The sequence below is a fragment of the Abramis brama genome, assembly GCF_963993115.1.
Source record: "Abramis brama genome assembly, chromosome: 16".
Taxonomy (NCBI): Eukaryota; Metazoa; Chordata; class Actinopteri; order Cypriniformes; family Leuciscidae; genus Abramis; species Abramis brama.
The window spans coordinates 16,961,513-16,978,961 of NC_139978.1; the positions used below are offsets into that span (position 1 = coordinate 16,961,513).

Here is a 17,449-nt window from a genome sequence, read left to right on the forward strand (position 1 = left end):
CTAAAACCATAAAAAAAACATTCAGGCAAAAATAAACATTAACTCAAATAAAATAATACAAAAAAGAACCTTAAACTTATGTTATTTTAGCTAGTTGCCAAGGTAAAATTTCACAATTTAGTTTAGTACTAAAATCACTAAAACAAATAAGTAAATAAAAACTATATACACGTTTAAAAAAAGACAAACACAACAAAATACTAAACCTTTAACTAAAATCAATATAAAACAGAAAATATGAAATCTAATTTAAAATCTTAACAAAAACTATTATATTAATGATACTAAAATAACACTGCACTACTGATACCTGATACATGTTACATCTGATTAAACGCTTTAATCATAAAGAATAGATTTTTGACCTTAAACATTCTCTGTTTATTTGGACACACATAATGCAAACCTTTTTAAATATAATCTGTATTATTGTATTAAATTAGCTTTTTGTAAAACATGTTTTTTCTTTAAGTTGCCATGTTTATTATCATGGTTGCGCAACATTTTACTTTAGTGTTTGTATGCAAAGATAAGGGGGAAAAGAATGAGAGTGAGAGTTTGGCCTTGTTTTGTAGACTTCGAAGCCACATCAGTGACGGTATGAGAAGTGTGTGTGGAGACATCTAGTGGTTTGAGCAAAGCCACTAAATGTCTCATTCATGAGCATTACAGTGAATATGTATCAATTCACAAACTAATTTCTCTGCTGGCTTTAGTTATTACGCTAGTTTTTTCAATGTTTCTACATTTTCTAAAAAATTTTTTTGCTGTATTCTGCATATTTGTATTATATATTTGTTAGTGGCATAAATCTTTGAAAATATTTGTTTGAGTTGCTTCATAGCAAGTTAACTAGATATCCACAAGCAGATCTGTATATCAACTATATGGACAAAAGTATTGGGACACACCTCTTAATGATTAAATTCATGTTTTTTTGTTTTTTTGTCAGGCCCATTGCCACAGGTGTATAAAATCAAGCACCTAGCCATGCAACAATCAATAAGTTATGACAACATATGTTTTTACATTGCTTCAACTCATCAAAATAAGTTAAAGTCCGCGTGAACCGGAAGTTGCAAACGACTTTTCTCCAGTGTTGTGACGTATTTCCCAGTGAAAAGGAATATTGAACAGAGGGCAGGGTTTTACTCTAGCGCTCCTCCTCTCCATCTCTCGCTCATAGCAGACTAACGGTTTGAGGGGAGTGGTTAAGCGTTTCCCAACCCAAGTCCTCAAACCTACGTCATCAGGGAAGGTCCTCCAATGCAGAGGGGAGGGGCATTTTCAGATTTTGATTAAAGATTACGAAGCCAAAAAATGTTTTTGTGTGGATTGACTTGCATGGATGAATTGTTCACCACAAAACGATCAATTTAGGCAAACAAAGTAAATATGGTCAATTTTGATTTCATGTGGACTTTAAGCAATTTTCTACTTTTTTTTATATAAGTTATACAAGATTCAACTAATTTTTCAGTCAGTTTAATGTATTTTAAGTTGAAATTACTCAAATTTTTAAGGACCATCAACTCGGATGTTTAAGGCAACAACTTTTTTATAGTGTGCTTTTACAAAAATTTGTGGGGGAAAATGGGTCGTTCTGAAGAGCTCAGTGAATCCAAGCGTGAGTTCATGAAATTTCATCCCATATTACATGGTCAACTGTAAATAGTATTGTTGAAAAGTGTTTAGGAACAGTAGCTGAAGAGTTCCAAACTGTTTTGTTCTGGAATTGGTGGATTATCATTGATTCAGGGGAGTGACCTCATAATGGGGTTAAAAGCTTTTCTTGTCAGCCACACATAATAGATGCTTCCAAGGCCACAAGAGTGGTGTTGTTGTTTTTAAGGGTATGTGTTCTTGTAATTGATTGTGTTTTTGTGTGTGTTTTGCCTCCAGGCTTCCATTGTTCCAAGCTAGTGCTTTTGCATTTCTGGCCCCATCAAGAGCCATCCTTTCACTGGAAAAGTGGAAATGTAACACAACAGGTACATGTCACACAAGGGTTCCCGCTTGCATTAAAAAGTCTTGCCCCATGTCTTAAATATTGCCCCTTTATGAAAAAGTCGATTTCAAAATATTAAAGGATGCCTGATGAAGGTCATGAGACCAAAACGTTGCTAATAACATTTTGATACTCATTTGCAAGTACTGATAGTGTGCGGGAGTTCATTGTTTGTTTGTTTTTTGTCGATTTTTTTTTTTTTTTTTACCTACTTATTTGGTCTTTTTATCCCATGCACCTATCACCTGCAGGTGTGCGATGGTGTTTGCTAATAGAATATTAAAGGAGAATTATCTTCAGCAGTCAGCTGTCCAGGACAGGTCTAAACCAGCTTCAAAACACACTCAGTAAAAAATATAGGTTACACTTTATTTTAAGGTGTCATTGTTGCAGTGTACTTTTATATTTAAGTACTGAGTAATATTAATTAACTACATGTACTTACTATAGCGTTAGGATAGGATTAGGATTTGGTTGAGGGTTATTTGCATGTAATTATGCATAATTTACTGTTATTGCTATGGTAAGTACATGTAACTAGGATACTGTAAAATAAAGTGTTACCAAAATATATTCATTATTATTATTATTATTATTATTATTATTATTATTAATATTATTATTATTTACACAATCCCCCAAAATATCAAGAGATCATTTTTGTCAACCCCAAGCGTAAAGTATTCTTTTTCTTTTTTTTCAGGACTTAAAAAGGTCTTAAATTTGCAGCAACCCTGCACACACTCATGTACCTTCTCAGTCAGTAATCGGATTGTCATGTTTCTCTACAGGTTTTGCTGTATTTAATGCCACAGAGCTGCCACACACAGAAGACATCTGGTACCCCAGGATACGAGAGGTGTGTTAAAACAAAGAGACCGAAAGAGATGAGAACAGAAGTATTTAATGAGGAACGTAAAACCGATAGAGGAACTGGTGTGAAACTAATGAAATAAAGTGGAAAGTTAAGATCTATAGTGGGTTTTAACAGGATTGCTCCATGGGATTGTGGAACCCTAGGTGCTATCATGAATGAATGAATGAATGAATGAGGCATTTATATAGCACATTTCCTATGTACGGATCTCTCCTCAACCACCACCAGTGTGCAGTATCCACTTGGATGATGCGACGGCAGCCACAGAACAACGGCCCCAGTGCGCTCAACACACACCAGCTATAGGTGGAGAGGAGAGAGCGTGATAGAGCCAATTCAGTGGATTGGGATTATTAGGAGGCCATGATTGATGAGGGCCAATGGAGGGAATGTGGCCAGGACACCGGGGTTACACCCCTACTCTTTATGAGTGTCAAGTGTCATGGGTTTTTTAATGAGCACAGAGAGTCAGGACCTCGATTTAACGTCTCATCCGAAGGCCTGTGCTTGTTTCAGTATAGTGTCCCATCGCTATACTGAGGCGTCAGGACCCACACAGACCACAGGGTGAGCGCCCCCTGCTGGCCTCACTAACACCTCTTCCAGCAGCAACCTAGTTTTCCCAGGAGGTCTCCCATCCAGGTACTAACCAGGCTCAGCCCTGCTTAGCTTCAGTGGGCAACCAGTCTTGGGCTACAGGGTGAACCAATAGCATGGCCGAACCCATAGTTTCCCAGCAGAACATTACCTAGAGCATCACACTCCCTCCACCAGCTTGTTGTCATCCACGTGATGTAAAATAAATCAGGACTCACTGGACAAGGCAAACTTCTTCCACTGCTCTAAGATCCAGTTTCGACGCTCTGGTGCCCATTGAAGGCACTTTTGACGGCGGACAGGGCTCATCATAGTGTGATGCACTGTGTGTTGTAACACATTCCTCCCATAACCATCATTATCGTTGACTCAGACCAGACGGGAAAGCCTTCATTGCCCTTGCATTGATGAGTCTTGTGCGCCCAACACCCTGTCGCTGGTTTGTCCCTTCTCGGACCACTGTTAGTAAATTCTCATCAGTGCTGACTGGAAGCAACCCACAAGCCTTGCCCTTTCAGAGATACTCTGACCCAGTCGCCTTGCCATAACAATCTGGCCCTGGTCAAAGTCACTTTATTCCTGCAACTACTTTTTATTTATTTTTTAAATGTTATTGAATGAAGTCTCTTATGCTCACCAACTGCATTGATTTGATCTATACAATTAAATCAGTAATATTGTGAAAGAAAACTATTTAAAATAGCACTACTATTTTCCCATGACCCTACAGAGGATAGGATTGGATGGATGGATGGATGGATGGATGGATGGATGGATGGATGGATGGATGGATGGATGGATGGATGGATGGATGGATGGATATTATCAATGTTGAAAACAGTTGTGCTGCTTAATATCTTTGTGAGAATTTTTTTTAATTAATATTCAGAAGAACAGCATTTATTTGAAATAGAAATTTCTGCACATGATGATATACTGTCACTAGTATATACAATTATATAATAATGTGCACATAAATTAAATATAGCAATAAAATGTAATTAACGCACAAATAAAATAAAAGGAATAACTGTAGACCCAGACCTTCTTTTGAAGTAATGCAGTGATAAGTGTTCAAATACTCATAGAGGCCACTATAAATATTGCTTCTAAGGTATGAATGCTACATACATTTTTGCTTGTTTTTTTGTTTCTTTGTCTGTCTTTTAAGAGACTTGTGTAAACAGATTTAATATTGATTTTGGTCTAAACCGTGGCAGACATGAAGATTAAGTGAAGATTAAGCAACTTGAGGTGAATTCGATTAAATGGAGCATTACGCTGTCTAGAGGACTGTGTCAATGTCACTTTTCTACCTTAATGGCTTTTAACCTTTACTACTTTTATTGTAAATTCCTCTCTTTTTCTTCTTTGGTTCTTTTAGATTGTTTGTATGATTAGATTTACTTTCTCTCTCCCTCTCTGTAGATCCAGGGTGCTATAATTATCTCGTCTCTAATCGAGGTGGTCATAGGGGCCTTAGGTTTGCCGGGTGTCCTGTTGAAGTACATCGGGCCGCTCACCATCACGCCTACTGTCACTCTCATCGGACTCTCTGGCTTCCAGGCTGCTGGAGAGAGGGCAGGCAAACACTGGGGCATTGCCATGCTGTGAGTACGGCTTGCACACAAACATGTTTGGCTGTGTATGTAACCAGTCTTTAGGTCTGTGGACTCGGCGTGTAAACTCTCTCTCCGCTCTTTTAAACAGAACCATATTCCTGGTGCTGCTGTTCTCTCAGTACGCTCGTAACATCCAGTTGCCGCTCCCCATCTACAAATCTAAAAAAGGCTGGACGTCTTACCGTTTGCAGCTGTTCAAGATGTTCCCAGTGAGTTTCTCCACATTAATCCAAGATAAGAAAGCTCTTAAAGATGTAGAGAATATATACATGGCACCTGTCAATGGAAACTTTTGGAAATTTTTTGTTTTGTTTAGAAACATTTAAAATTTGTTTTCCATTTTAATATATTTTTAAATGTAATTTATGCCTGTGATGCAAAGCTTAATTTTCAGCATCATTACTCCAGTTTTCAATGTCACATGATCCTTCAGAAATCATTCTAGAAACATTTATTCTTATCAATTTTGAAAACAGTTTTGCTGATATTTTTTTGAAAATAGTGATACTTTTTTCAGGATTCTTTGAATTAAAATTCAACGAATCACATTTATATGCAGAAAATATGAGAATGATTACAAACAATAATAAAACACCAGAACCTTATAGCAGCTAAAATTAGATTATGGTATTTCCTGGGTTTTTTTTTTTTTTTTTTTTTTTTTTATGTTCAAGCGATCATCTCTGATTAATTTCACTGTGCAAATGTTGCTTTTTTTTTATCTATTGGCAGGCAAATTTGTGAGACATATTTTGTTCCAGATCTCAATAATCAGTTTATTGCTTCTTTTATTTCCAAAGTGATCCACATTACCATGAATGGAATTATCATGATCATTAGCAGTCTGGTGTCTCCAGCTCCCAGTAACATGAGTTGGCACTTTCAGATCCTTGGCAGCGCTCGTAATCCGCCGTCAGCTCTGATGACAGCCGTAATTGCCATGCTGTTTCAGTGATGAGGTCTTTTTGGCCTGGGTTTTTAAATGGAAGCACAGCAGACAATGACATGGCAATGAAACGGAGCGTGGGAGGCAGATAGAGGCAAGCCAAAATAGACACAGATTGAGCCTTGATAATGATGATTCGTTCAGTGTTGTCTGCTGTTGTGAAGGCTAGTGAAGGAGGTTGGATAACATGTCTGGTTTTGTGTTCAAAAGTCTGGGTTACTTTTTTTAAGTTGTTGGGTTTTTCTCTCTTTCTTTCTCTCTGTAGATCATCATGGCTATCCTTGTGTCATGGTTTCTGTGTTTCATCTTCACGGTGACTGACGTGTTTCCTCCTGAGAAGGGCAAATATGGGTTCTACGCCCGAACAGATGCTCGACAGGGCATCCTGGCAGCCGCTCCCTGGTTTAAGATACCCTACCCCTGTAAGTGTGTGTGTGTGTGTATGATTAATATATAATATACAGTGAGTGTGTGTGTGTGTGTGTGTGTGTGTATGTATATATATATATATATATATATGTATGTATATATATATATATATATATATATATGTATGTGTATATATATATATATATATATATATATATATATATATATATATATATATATATATATATATATATATATATATATGCATACATACATACATACAAACAAGTATCCAGCCCCCAGGCATGTCCACAACATCGAATCTGGTCCCCTTTAAAATAAAAAAAGTTTGGACACCCCTGGGTATATTATTCTGATATATAAAATCAGTGGAAGTCTATGCAATGTCCTAAATAATATAGTGAAACTGTGTGTGTGCATGAATGTGTTGATCTAATTTGACATTAATACAAGACATTAATTAAATGTATACTAGAAACAGTCAAGAATGTACTCTTAATTGTCCTCTTATTTCAGTAATATTATCTTTAAGTACATTGTTTTAAAAGTATACTTAACTGCATTTAATGTGCACTTGTAGTGTACTTCAAATAGTATAAGTGCACTTCTTTTTTACAAGGGAAATTATAAGGCAACCTCACATGTATCCTTCATGGTAAAGACAATCCTATAATACACTGCAAGCTAAGAAAAATAAAAAATCTAATGGCAGGCAGGAAAAAGATTTCCTTCAATACTGAAAATTGTCAATACAAATGACTAGTGTAAATAAAGATGGTGTTTTATACAATATTTGTGTTTTCTAATTACTTTTGTGCTCATTAAAGTATCATAACGTAGCAACATGCTAACACCAAATTCTATTGAAATCATTTGTTGTTGAGCCAGTGTGGCATGTAGAGTTATTCGATACATAGGTTGCTCCATGACATTTAGGATGCTGCCTATGTAGGCAGCTCACTAGGTTTTGGAGAAGAGCTTCTGTGTGTTACAGCAGTCCAATGTATGAGCATATTTGTGAATATTATATATTAAATAATCCTATAGGTATTTCTGTATACTAACATGCTTAGATTGCCCATAATGCTTTGTGTGACTGATTGTGTGTTCTAGTCCAGTGGGGGTTGCCTACAGTGTCAGCAGCAGGGGTGATTGGGATGCTGAGTGCTGTGGTTGCCAGTATCATAGAGTCCATTGGAGACTATTACGCCTGTGCCCGTCTCTCCTGTGCCCCTCCTCCACCTATACATGCCATTAACAGGTACAACACAAAGACACAGCAGCATGTTTTATTGTCCTAATCTAATTCGTTCCACATTCCCATAATGGAATCTCTTTTTCCACAGAGGGATCTTTATGGAGGGCATTTCCTGTGTCCTCGATGGCGTCTTTGGGACAGGAAATGGCTCCACGTCTTCTAGCCCAAACATCGGAGTGCTGGGCATCACAAAAGTAAGATCTTTTCCTATTCACCCTCTCTTCTTTTGTGACATGACGTGAAGGCCAAGAATTGTAACCCATACTCAGAATCTGTCCTCTGCATTAAACCCATTCAAGTTAGTGCAGACAAATTAGGAGCAGTGAGTAGTGAAGACACACACTGCAAACCGTGGACACACACACCCAGAGCAGTGGGCCGCCATTTGCTGTGGCGCCTAGGGAGCGATTGGGGGTTCGGTACCTTGCTCAATGGCACCTCAGCCGTGGGTATTGAGAGTGGAAGAGAGCGCTGTTCATTCACTCCCCCAGCTGCATCTTTCCTGCCTGTATTGAGAATCAAACCAGAAACCTTGGGGTTACAAGTCCGACTCTCTAACCCGTAGGCCACGACTGCCCCCCATTTTGTGCATTTACTTACAACGAAGGAAAACAAAATGGCACTATCTTGACTCGTAAACCAGTTTCATCATCAACAGTGCTTGGCGTGGTAAAAGCACCTACAGTAAACAGCCCATGTGCCACACAGCACATAGCAGCATGTGACTGCACTGGATCATTGGCACCCTAAAGACCGTAAATGCTGAAGAGAGCAGCTCTTGAGTTGCCAGTGAACTTCATTAAAGAAATAAGCTCTGACCGCCTATGTACTCCCACAGGGCCGTTCCCATGAACTATTTATTTATCACACATTCTACTACTTCTAATGAGGCCTCTACCTTGATTTTACAGTTGCACAATTATAATTTGTGATGACGCATTAACTGCAGCAGTTTAGGAATTAACTAAATATCAGCTTGTTCATGGACACTATCATTCATAAGTTTGGGGTTATTAAGGTTTGGTTTTTTTTCTTCTAAAGAAATGAATACTTCTATTCTTTAAGGATGCAATAAATTGACAAAAGACAATAAAAACGTGTAATGTTACAAAAGATTTAGCTGTTCTTTTGAAATTTATATTCATCAAAGAATCCTGAAAAAAATTCATCAGGTTTTCCACAAAAATATTAAGCTGCACAACTGTATCAACATCAACAATAATAATAAATGTTTCTTGAGCAGCAAATCAGAATATTTTAATGATATCTGTAGTCACGAAGTAATAATGCTGAAGATTCAGCTTTGCCATCACAGAAATAAATTACACTTTAAAATGTATTAAAGTAGAAAACACATTTTAAATTGTAGTAATATTTCACATAATATTACTGTTTTTACTGTATTTTTTGATCAAATAATGACTTCCTTGGTGAGCATCAGAGACTCACCTGAACATTAAAAATCATACCCACCCCAAACTTTTGTATATTTCAGTTGACAGGTTATCATTTAACAGGTTCTCAGTTGTTACTGTATATGAGAAAATAAGTATTTGAACACCCTGCTATTTTGCAAGTTCTCCCACTTGGAAATCATGGAGGGGTCTGAAATTGTCATCGTAGGTGCATGTCCACTGTGAAAGACATAATCTAAAAAAAAAAATCCAGAAATCACAATGTATGATTTTTTAACTATTTATTTGTATGATACAGCTGCAAATAAGTATTTGAACACCTGTCTGTCAGCTAGAATTCTGACCCTCAAAGACCTGTTAGTCTGCCTTTAAAATGTCCACCTCCACTCCATTTATTATCCTAAATTAGATGCACCTGTTTGAGGTCGTTAGCTGCATAAAGACACCTGTCCACCCCATACAATCAGTAAGAATCCAACTACTAACATGGCCAAGACCAAAGAGCTGTCCAAAGACACTAGAGACAAAATTGTACCCCTCCACAAGGCTAGAAAGGGCTACGGGGAAATTGCCAAGCAGCTTGGTGAAAAAAGGTCCACTGTTGGAGCAATCATTAGAAAATGGAAGAAGCTAAACATGACTGTCAATCTCCCTCGGACTGGGGCTCCATGCAAGATCTCACCTCGTGGGGTCTCAATGATCCTAAGAAAGGTGAGAAATCAGCCCAGAACTACACGGGAGGAGCTGGTCAATGACCTGAAAAGAGCTGGGACCACCGTTTCCAAGGTTACTGTTGGTAATACACTAAGACGTCATGGTTTGAAATCATGCATGGCACGGAAGGTTCCCCACGTTAATTCCACTAAACGTGTTTGGAGGAAGAAGAATGATGAGTACCATCCCAAGAACACCATCCCTACTGTGAAGCATGGGGGTGGTAGCATTATGCTTTGGGGGTGTTTTTCTGCACATGGGACAGGGCGACTGCACTGTATTAAGGAGAGGATGACCGGGGCCATGTATTGCGAGATTTTGGGGAACAACCTCCTTCCCTCAGTTAGAGCATTGAAGATGGGTCGAGGCTGGGTCTTCCAACATGACAATGACCCGAAGCACACAGCCAGGATAACCAAGGAGTGGCTCTGTAAGAAGCATATCAAGGTTCTGGCGTGGCCTAGCCAGTCTCCAGACCTAAACCCAATAGAGAATCTTTGGAGGGAGCTCAAACTCCGTGTTTCTCAGCGACAGCCCAGAAACCTGACTGATCTAGAGAAGATCTGTGTGGAGGAGTGGGCCAAAATCCCTCCTGCAGTGTGTGCAAACCTGGTGAAAAACTACAGGAAACGTTTGACCTCTGTAATTGCAAACAAAGGCTACTGTACCAAATATTAACATTGATTTTCTCAGGTGTTCAAATACTTATTTGCAGCTGTATCATACAAATAAATAGTTAAAAAATCATACATTGTGATTTCTGGATTTTTTTTTTTAGATTATGTCTCTCACAGTGGACATGCACCTACAATGACAATTTCAGACCCCTCCATGATTTCTAAGTGGGAGAACTTGCAAAATAGCAGGGTGTTCAAATACTTATTTTCCAGAGCAGTTAATTTTATACCACTTATTTTTACCACTTATTATACCACTTATTTTTATCTTACATAAGTGTTTTTGTTGTCATTTGTGTGATTGTCATATAATTTAATAGATCAGTGACATCAAACTGCACAGAAAAGAATATTTGAGACCTGATTTTGAGAACCTTTAACCATGACTGACAACCATTGCTTTGACATCCTAATGCATAAAATGTAGCACATTAAATGAAAATAAATGAGTGTGTTTCTTCTCTCTGTGTGTGTTTTATTGTGTAGGTGGGCAGCAGGCGGGTTATTCAGTATGGTGCAGCACTGATGCTACTGCTAGGTATGGTGGGTAAATTCAGTGCTCTATTCGCATCATTGCCGGACCCAGTTCTGGGAGCGCTGTTCTGCACGCTGTTCGGCATGATCACCGCCGTTGGCCTTTCCAACCTGCAGTTTGTGGATCTCAACTCGTCCCGCAACCTGTTTGTCCTTGGCTTTTCCATCTTCTTCGGCCTGGTGCTGCCCAGCTACCTCAAAGAAAACCCCCTCGTCACTGGTAGATGCCCAAACACGAATACATGCATACTTTTATGGGAAATGATTACATGAGGAACAATGTAAGCATTCTTCTTTTCTTCTGTCATAGGTATAGTGCAGATAGATCAGGTGCTGAACGTTCTGCTTACAACTGCCATGTTTGTTGGAGGTTCTGTGGCGTTTGTGCTGGATAATACTATTCCTGGTAGGTGCCAATCTCATAATACACACATAAAAAAACTGTTCTCTGAAGCTCTATTTGTTCGTTTTTTTATGTTGGTCATTTTAGACCACGAAGGAGCCAAGTGTGACGACTTCTTTTTTTTTTTTTTTACCCTTTAACATATCCAAATCATGTCCACGATTTTTTGTGTTTTCACAAAGTGTCATCCCATTCCGATGAAGCAAAAAAAAAGGCCCAGAGAGTTAATTAAACATTCTAAACTTTTTTTTTTTCTTTTTTTTTTCTTGTTGGTCATCCTTTAGTTCATTGTGTTTCTATATTATTCCAGGCACCCCGGAGGAAAGGGGCATCCGTAAGATGAATCGTAGAAGCAGCACATCTAAACGGGAAAGAATGGAGTCTTACGACCTTCCTTTTGGTATGGACTTCCTGCGGCGCCATCGCATTTTCAAGTACATCCCAATCAGCCCCACTTTCACTGGCTACCAATGGAGCATCTTCACCCGCAGCTGCCACGAACGCCACGACAGGAGAGAGGACGAAATGCCAACAAAGCCTGAACTGGGAGAAAGTGGGGTATAGTGTTTAGCACCGGTAGGTTTTTAGATGGTCGCCACAAAGCTTCATTCCTCCCAGTCAGTGAAATCTACAGTCCAGTCCCTTAATGAACAGCCAGCTATAAACTCTTCTCACCCCACAATCCTTTAAAAACTCTACCCTTTTTGATTCACTCATCAAGTTTGTCATCAACACTAAAGTTGGTTTCTGTATGTTAATCCGGCTGCTGAAAACTCTGACAGCGCAGCATCTTGGGAGCTCATCTGAAGGTGTCTCCATGACAACAGCGAGTGGATGCAATGCAGGGTGTCCTTGTTCATCTCTTTCTGTGTGGGAGGATATGACAACAGAGACTTGATAGATGGAAAATCTACCAAATTTCCAATATCAGTGTTCCTTTTTTGGCTGACCTGCACCGCTCCGTCTGCACAAAGCATTGATGTGTAGATAACTGGATGTGTTTGAAATTAAATGACGTACTAATGAGTGCCTGCGTGCACGCAGTGGCCGCTGTCACACACCTTCACATTCTCAACACACACAAACATGCCCACACTCGCTTTATGCATGGCACAGTTCTGGATCCCGTTAAAGCGAGTGGAGCTGGTAGTGATGCAAGGTTATTGTGCTTTGTTTGAATTGCACTGCTTGAATTAACGCACAAAATGTAGTTTGCTTGTTCCTAATTTAACTTCCAGTGTCCGAGTCTTGCTTCCAAATGTGCAAGTCCCAATGCCTTAAATGTAAGGAAAAAGATTCAGTCATACAAATTTATGTTTCAGCATTGTCATTAGTTAGCTGCTATTTTGAAAAATAGATCATGTTGAAGGGGGCGTTTCTTATCACCAGTAATAAATACTGTTCTTTGCCACCTCGAAATTGTAATGATTGCAAGTTTCAGAGGTGTACACTAGGCAGATAGCTATGCAGTAGGGAAAATGACACGGAAGACGAATGTATAGTCAGTGCGTGGTTTTTAAAAGAAGGAAGGAAAAAACTTGATGGTTGCACTCAGGCAGTCCCATTGAAGTATGGCATTTTTATTTTTGTCGGAATCTATTGAGCCCTCTTTTGGGCGCCACATTTTTTGGGCTGTCATTTGTTTGATTATAGATGGCACTTCCTCACTACTGTTCAAGTGAATGTGGTTTCAAATGTAGATCCCACAAGCACTGCAGATGTGGGATGATAGTTCTCTTTAAGGCCAATTCACACTGCACCGACAGACGGTGACCAGTGGCAAGACACTTCGGCGGGTTTTGACGGATCCGTGCGTTACCCCATTGAACGTCTTCAATCACCTTTTTCGATTCACGAAATGTTTGAGAAGCGACGTACCGTAATCTGCTGATTGATCAGCGTTTGTCGAATTGGCCTTTATACTCCATTATCACAATATTCATTAATATTTAGTTGTCCTAGTATAAAGTTTTTCTATTTTTTTTGTTTACAGACATTTTATGATCTTTTACGGTAACATACAATACAAAAAGTCTTTAAATGTACAATATCAGTTAGTTACACAATTGAAACCAATTGTTGAGCATCTGTGACTTCACTGTCATTGGAGACTCTCATTTTCAGATGGACTGTTGACATCAGCGGTCATGAAAGAGCCTTACTTGATTTAAAAGTGTGCAGTTGTGCTTTCACCTCTGTGATAACCTCACTTGGAGCTCAATCTGATGGTCGTATCTGTATCAGAGGCTTGCCATCTCATACTGTATCCACTTTAGATGCAGAGTTTCTTTTGTTGGTGTGTAATTTATTTATTTATTTATATGTCCTACGTCTACAATTGTTTGCTGACTGTAAGATTGAAAGCAGGGAATGGGAGATGTAACTCTCCACTCTAAATGTTTGATTTGATCTGCTGAAGGTGTCGCAACTGGTCAGCTTGATGCAGAAAGAAATGGACGTTTTATATTTCCACAGTCACGATATTTACAAGATAACTGGTGCTTCTCGATAACTCGGTCATTCCAACAAACATGTTTCTGAGTTATCACAGAAAAGAACCAATCACAGAGTGTTTTAACTTGTTTGAGGATACCCTTGTTTAGCGAACACTTGGAACAGAGTGCTACAGTAATCGAGTAGAATAATAATTCCAATCCAAATCCCTCAGTCAAAACATACAACATACTGTATGTCATAAGGAATCCATAACTATGATTGTCTGAGAATCCAAAGTAAATGCAACTGAGAAAGTGTGCCGTTTGCCTCTAAAGCCCCTTCCATTCACACCCATAGTGCTTGCAGTGGTGTCAGTCCTCATCTCCTAACACTTTTATCCTTCAATAGTTTATTGTAATGTTATTGAAAAAAGAATATGACCACTTGTGAAGACCTTTTTCATCATGTGCTGTTGATTTATCTGTCAATCATAAAGGTTTCGATGGCAGTGACATATACATACTTGTTTGTCCAGTAATGAGGATGATTAGTTAAATATACAGTATATATATCTCGTTGGCCAATATTCACGTTATTATTAGTACTGAAACGATATTGATGCTATGGTTTTGATATGAGAATATTTTGGTAACGCAAGCAGTTGTGATGAATCCCAGTCTCCGCTGAGATTTAAAGGTTGTAATGGGTCTTAATAACATTGTGGCATGTGATTCAAAGAGAAACAACCCCTTCAGTTATTTTGAAGGGGATATATCTGAAGAATATACTTGGTCTATCTCAATAGTAATATCTTTGTAATGTTTTATTCTTGTTTTTTTATACATCAGTTTGTTTTTTACAGACAAAAAAAGATGTTTGCAAAAAAATGCATATAATCTTAAACCATCATGCTGCAAAGCGCACCACTTTGAGTAAAACAAATCTCTTTTTTTTTTGTTGTTGTTGTTGTTGTCTCTTTTTTTTTTTAAATCTTTAGTTTGTTTGAATATTTTTGTTAACTAGACTGTTTTCATATTGTATTTTTCTAACATTACTTCCTGTTCATGTTAATAGTTTTAGAAAGAGGTGCAATGCTTTGAGACTATTATAAATGAAAGAATATCTATATTAAGTGCAGATTGTGCTATATTCTTGGACCAGCCGTTGGAGCTCCTGTTAGTAGAAACAACAGAAATTGTTTTGTTCCATCTTCCTAAAGATATTTAATAAGATGTTTCTGAGCAAATCATAATGTCTTTTGTCTTTTTTTATGTGCGTTTGTTTGTGTGTGTCATGGAATTATTATATTAATGTTAAAGGTGCAGAAAGCTATCGGATCGGACGGAGCACCAAAACTTGCTTGTAGCCAATCAGCAGTAAGGGGCGTATCCAATCATTAGGGGGGAGGTGCCTGTGTTGCATAGCGGGTTTGTGAATTTGGGGGCAAAACTATCAAGATGGGGTGTGATCATTTTGGTTAGGGGTGTAGTTTGTTTTGCTGATTTCAAATATCAACAGTGTTTCTCAGAAATTGCTTACTGCGCCTTTAATAATAATAATAGATTTTAAAATAATTATTTTAATGATTATTACTAGTTGAGTGTATCGGGGTGGAAAAACAAAAAATTGCATTTCAAATGAAAGATTGAGTTACTATCTTTTTAGGTGACCAAAAAAAAAAACAAATGCAGTTCTCTCTTCTGTCTGATCTTGAAAACTCATTAAGTATATCAGGTTACACATATATCTGTGCTTCACTTCTGCTTCTCCCATCATCAGCTCAGTGTGTGTGTTGACCGTAACAGTCTTGAGTTAACATGATTAGTCACACACAACTTGACCCCTGTCCGCCGTTCTGGGTCTTTTTGACACCAAATGACGTTTGCTAAAATAAAAAAATAAAAATTCTCTTTGTACAAATGGCATGGAACTTTACAGTTGTCAACACTTTCTAGATCTACACATTTTTACACATTCTACACACTTTTTTTTTAAACAAATGTGACCCTGGATCACAAAACCAGTCATAAGTTGCACGGGTATATTTGTGGCAATAGCCAACAATACATTCTATGGGTCAAAATTATCGATTTTTCTTTTATGCCAAAAATCATTAGGATATTAAGTAAAGATCATGTTCCATGAAGATATTTTGTAAATTTCCTACCTTACATATATCAAAAATTTATTGTTGTGAGTGGACACAGCAAAATCGCCAACAGAAATGGACAACTTTAAAGGTGATTTTCTCAATATTTAGATTTTTCTGCACCCTCAGATTCCAGATTTTCAATAGTTGTATCTCGGACAAATATTGTCCTATCCTAACAAACCAAACATCAATGGAAAACGTATTTATTCAGCTTTCATATTATGTATACATCTCAATTTCAAAAAATTGACCCATAAGACTGGTTTTGTGGTCCTGGGTCACAAATGTAATTTTACTCAGTTTATTAATGTTTTTACTCCACATTTGTGGAGTTTTTTTATATTTATTATATACATTTAAAAAAAAATTTTATACAAAAACAGCTTTTTATGTAAAATTCACTTATAGACCCAAATTTCTAACTTACATTCATGGGGATAACATTGATAATTTGACATGGTTTAGTGTAATATTTTTGCCCATCTTTTGGAAAATGCAGTTTTAAAAGTAAAAAATGATCACTTTAACCAGTAGATTTTGGTAACCAGTGCTATTTGACTAACTGAAAGACATCTTTTCACAAGTTTTTTTCCATTTGGATCCATATCTACATATTATGAGATCACAATTATACCAATAAAAATTACTAAAAAAAAGTTTTTCAATAATGTTACATTATGATTAAAATCAAATTAATTGTTTCCATTTGCCTGACCCGGCTTAGAAAATGGACAAAATTCATCCTCAAAATCAGAAACAACGCAGAACACACATAGACAGTGACACACTTTAAATTTGTAGAATTTCATGAAAAACAGAATGAATGATTTGAAATGAATGATAAACTCTAAAGATTCCAACTTTTCTCTTTGTAACATCTTGTACAGGTTTAATTCTAATCATAATGTAATGTTTGACAAAAAGTAATTTTTATTGTTATAATTGTGTTCTCATAATATGTATATATTGATCCAAATGGAAAAACTTGTGAAAAGATGTATTTTCAGTCAAATAGCAAGTAGTGGAGCTCTGCATCCATCTACTGGTTGAAGTGATCATTTTTTACTTTTAAAACTGCATTTTCTAAAAGATGGGACAAAATATTACACTAAACCATGTCAAATTATCCATGAATGAAAGTTAGAAATGTGGGTCTTTTATGAAGTGAATTTTACATAAAAAAATAAAAAATTAAACCAAAAACTGCACAACTGTGGAGTAAAAACATTAATAAACTGAGCAAAATTACATTTGTTTAAAAAAACTATTATTTTGTTACAAAAGTAGGCTACGTTATGAATATAGGAATCACCATTTATCATATGATATATTACAGGCCTACAAGAAGTGTCTAATGGTGAATATGTCTGGACAAAACCTTAAACACAGAGAAAACAATAAAAACACAATATTTAGAAAT

General features: G+C 37.3%; 1 protein-coding gene across 2 annotated transcripts in view; it reads left to right on the plus strand.

The window, feature by feature from the left end:
- slc23a2 (solute carrier family 23 member 2) overlaps positions 1-15,123 on the plus strand; it is a 53,087-nt gene extending 37,964 nt beyond the window's left edge. For both annotated transcript variants that reach the window (XM_084086866.1, XM_084086867.1), the window contains 10 exons: positions 1,903-1,991; positions 2,800-2,867; positions 4,911-5,092; positions 5,193-5,313; positions 6,316-6,472; positions 7,554-7,701; positions 7,787-7,892; positions 10,991-11,258; positions 11,349-11,444; positions 11,752-15,123. In XM_084086866.1, coding sequence (XP_083942992.1) covers positions 1,903-1,991; positions 2,800-2,867; positions 4,911-5,092; positions 5,193-5,313; positions 6,316-6,472; positions 7,554-7,701; positions 7,787-7,892; positions 10,991-11,258; positions 11,349-11,444; positions 11,752-12,005 — 1,489 coding nt within the window. In that variant the 3' untranslated portion in view covers positions 12,006-15,123. The remainder of the gene's footprint in view (positions 1-1,902; positions 1,992-2,799; positions 2,868-4,910; positions 5,093-5,192; positions 5,314-6,315; positions 6,473-7,553; positions 7,702-7,786; positions 7,893-10,990; positions 11,259-11,348; positions 11,445-11,751) is intronic.
- Positions 15,124-17,449: the final 2,326 nt, after the last annotated feature.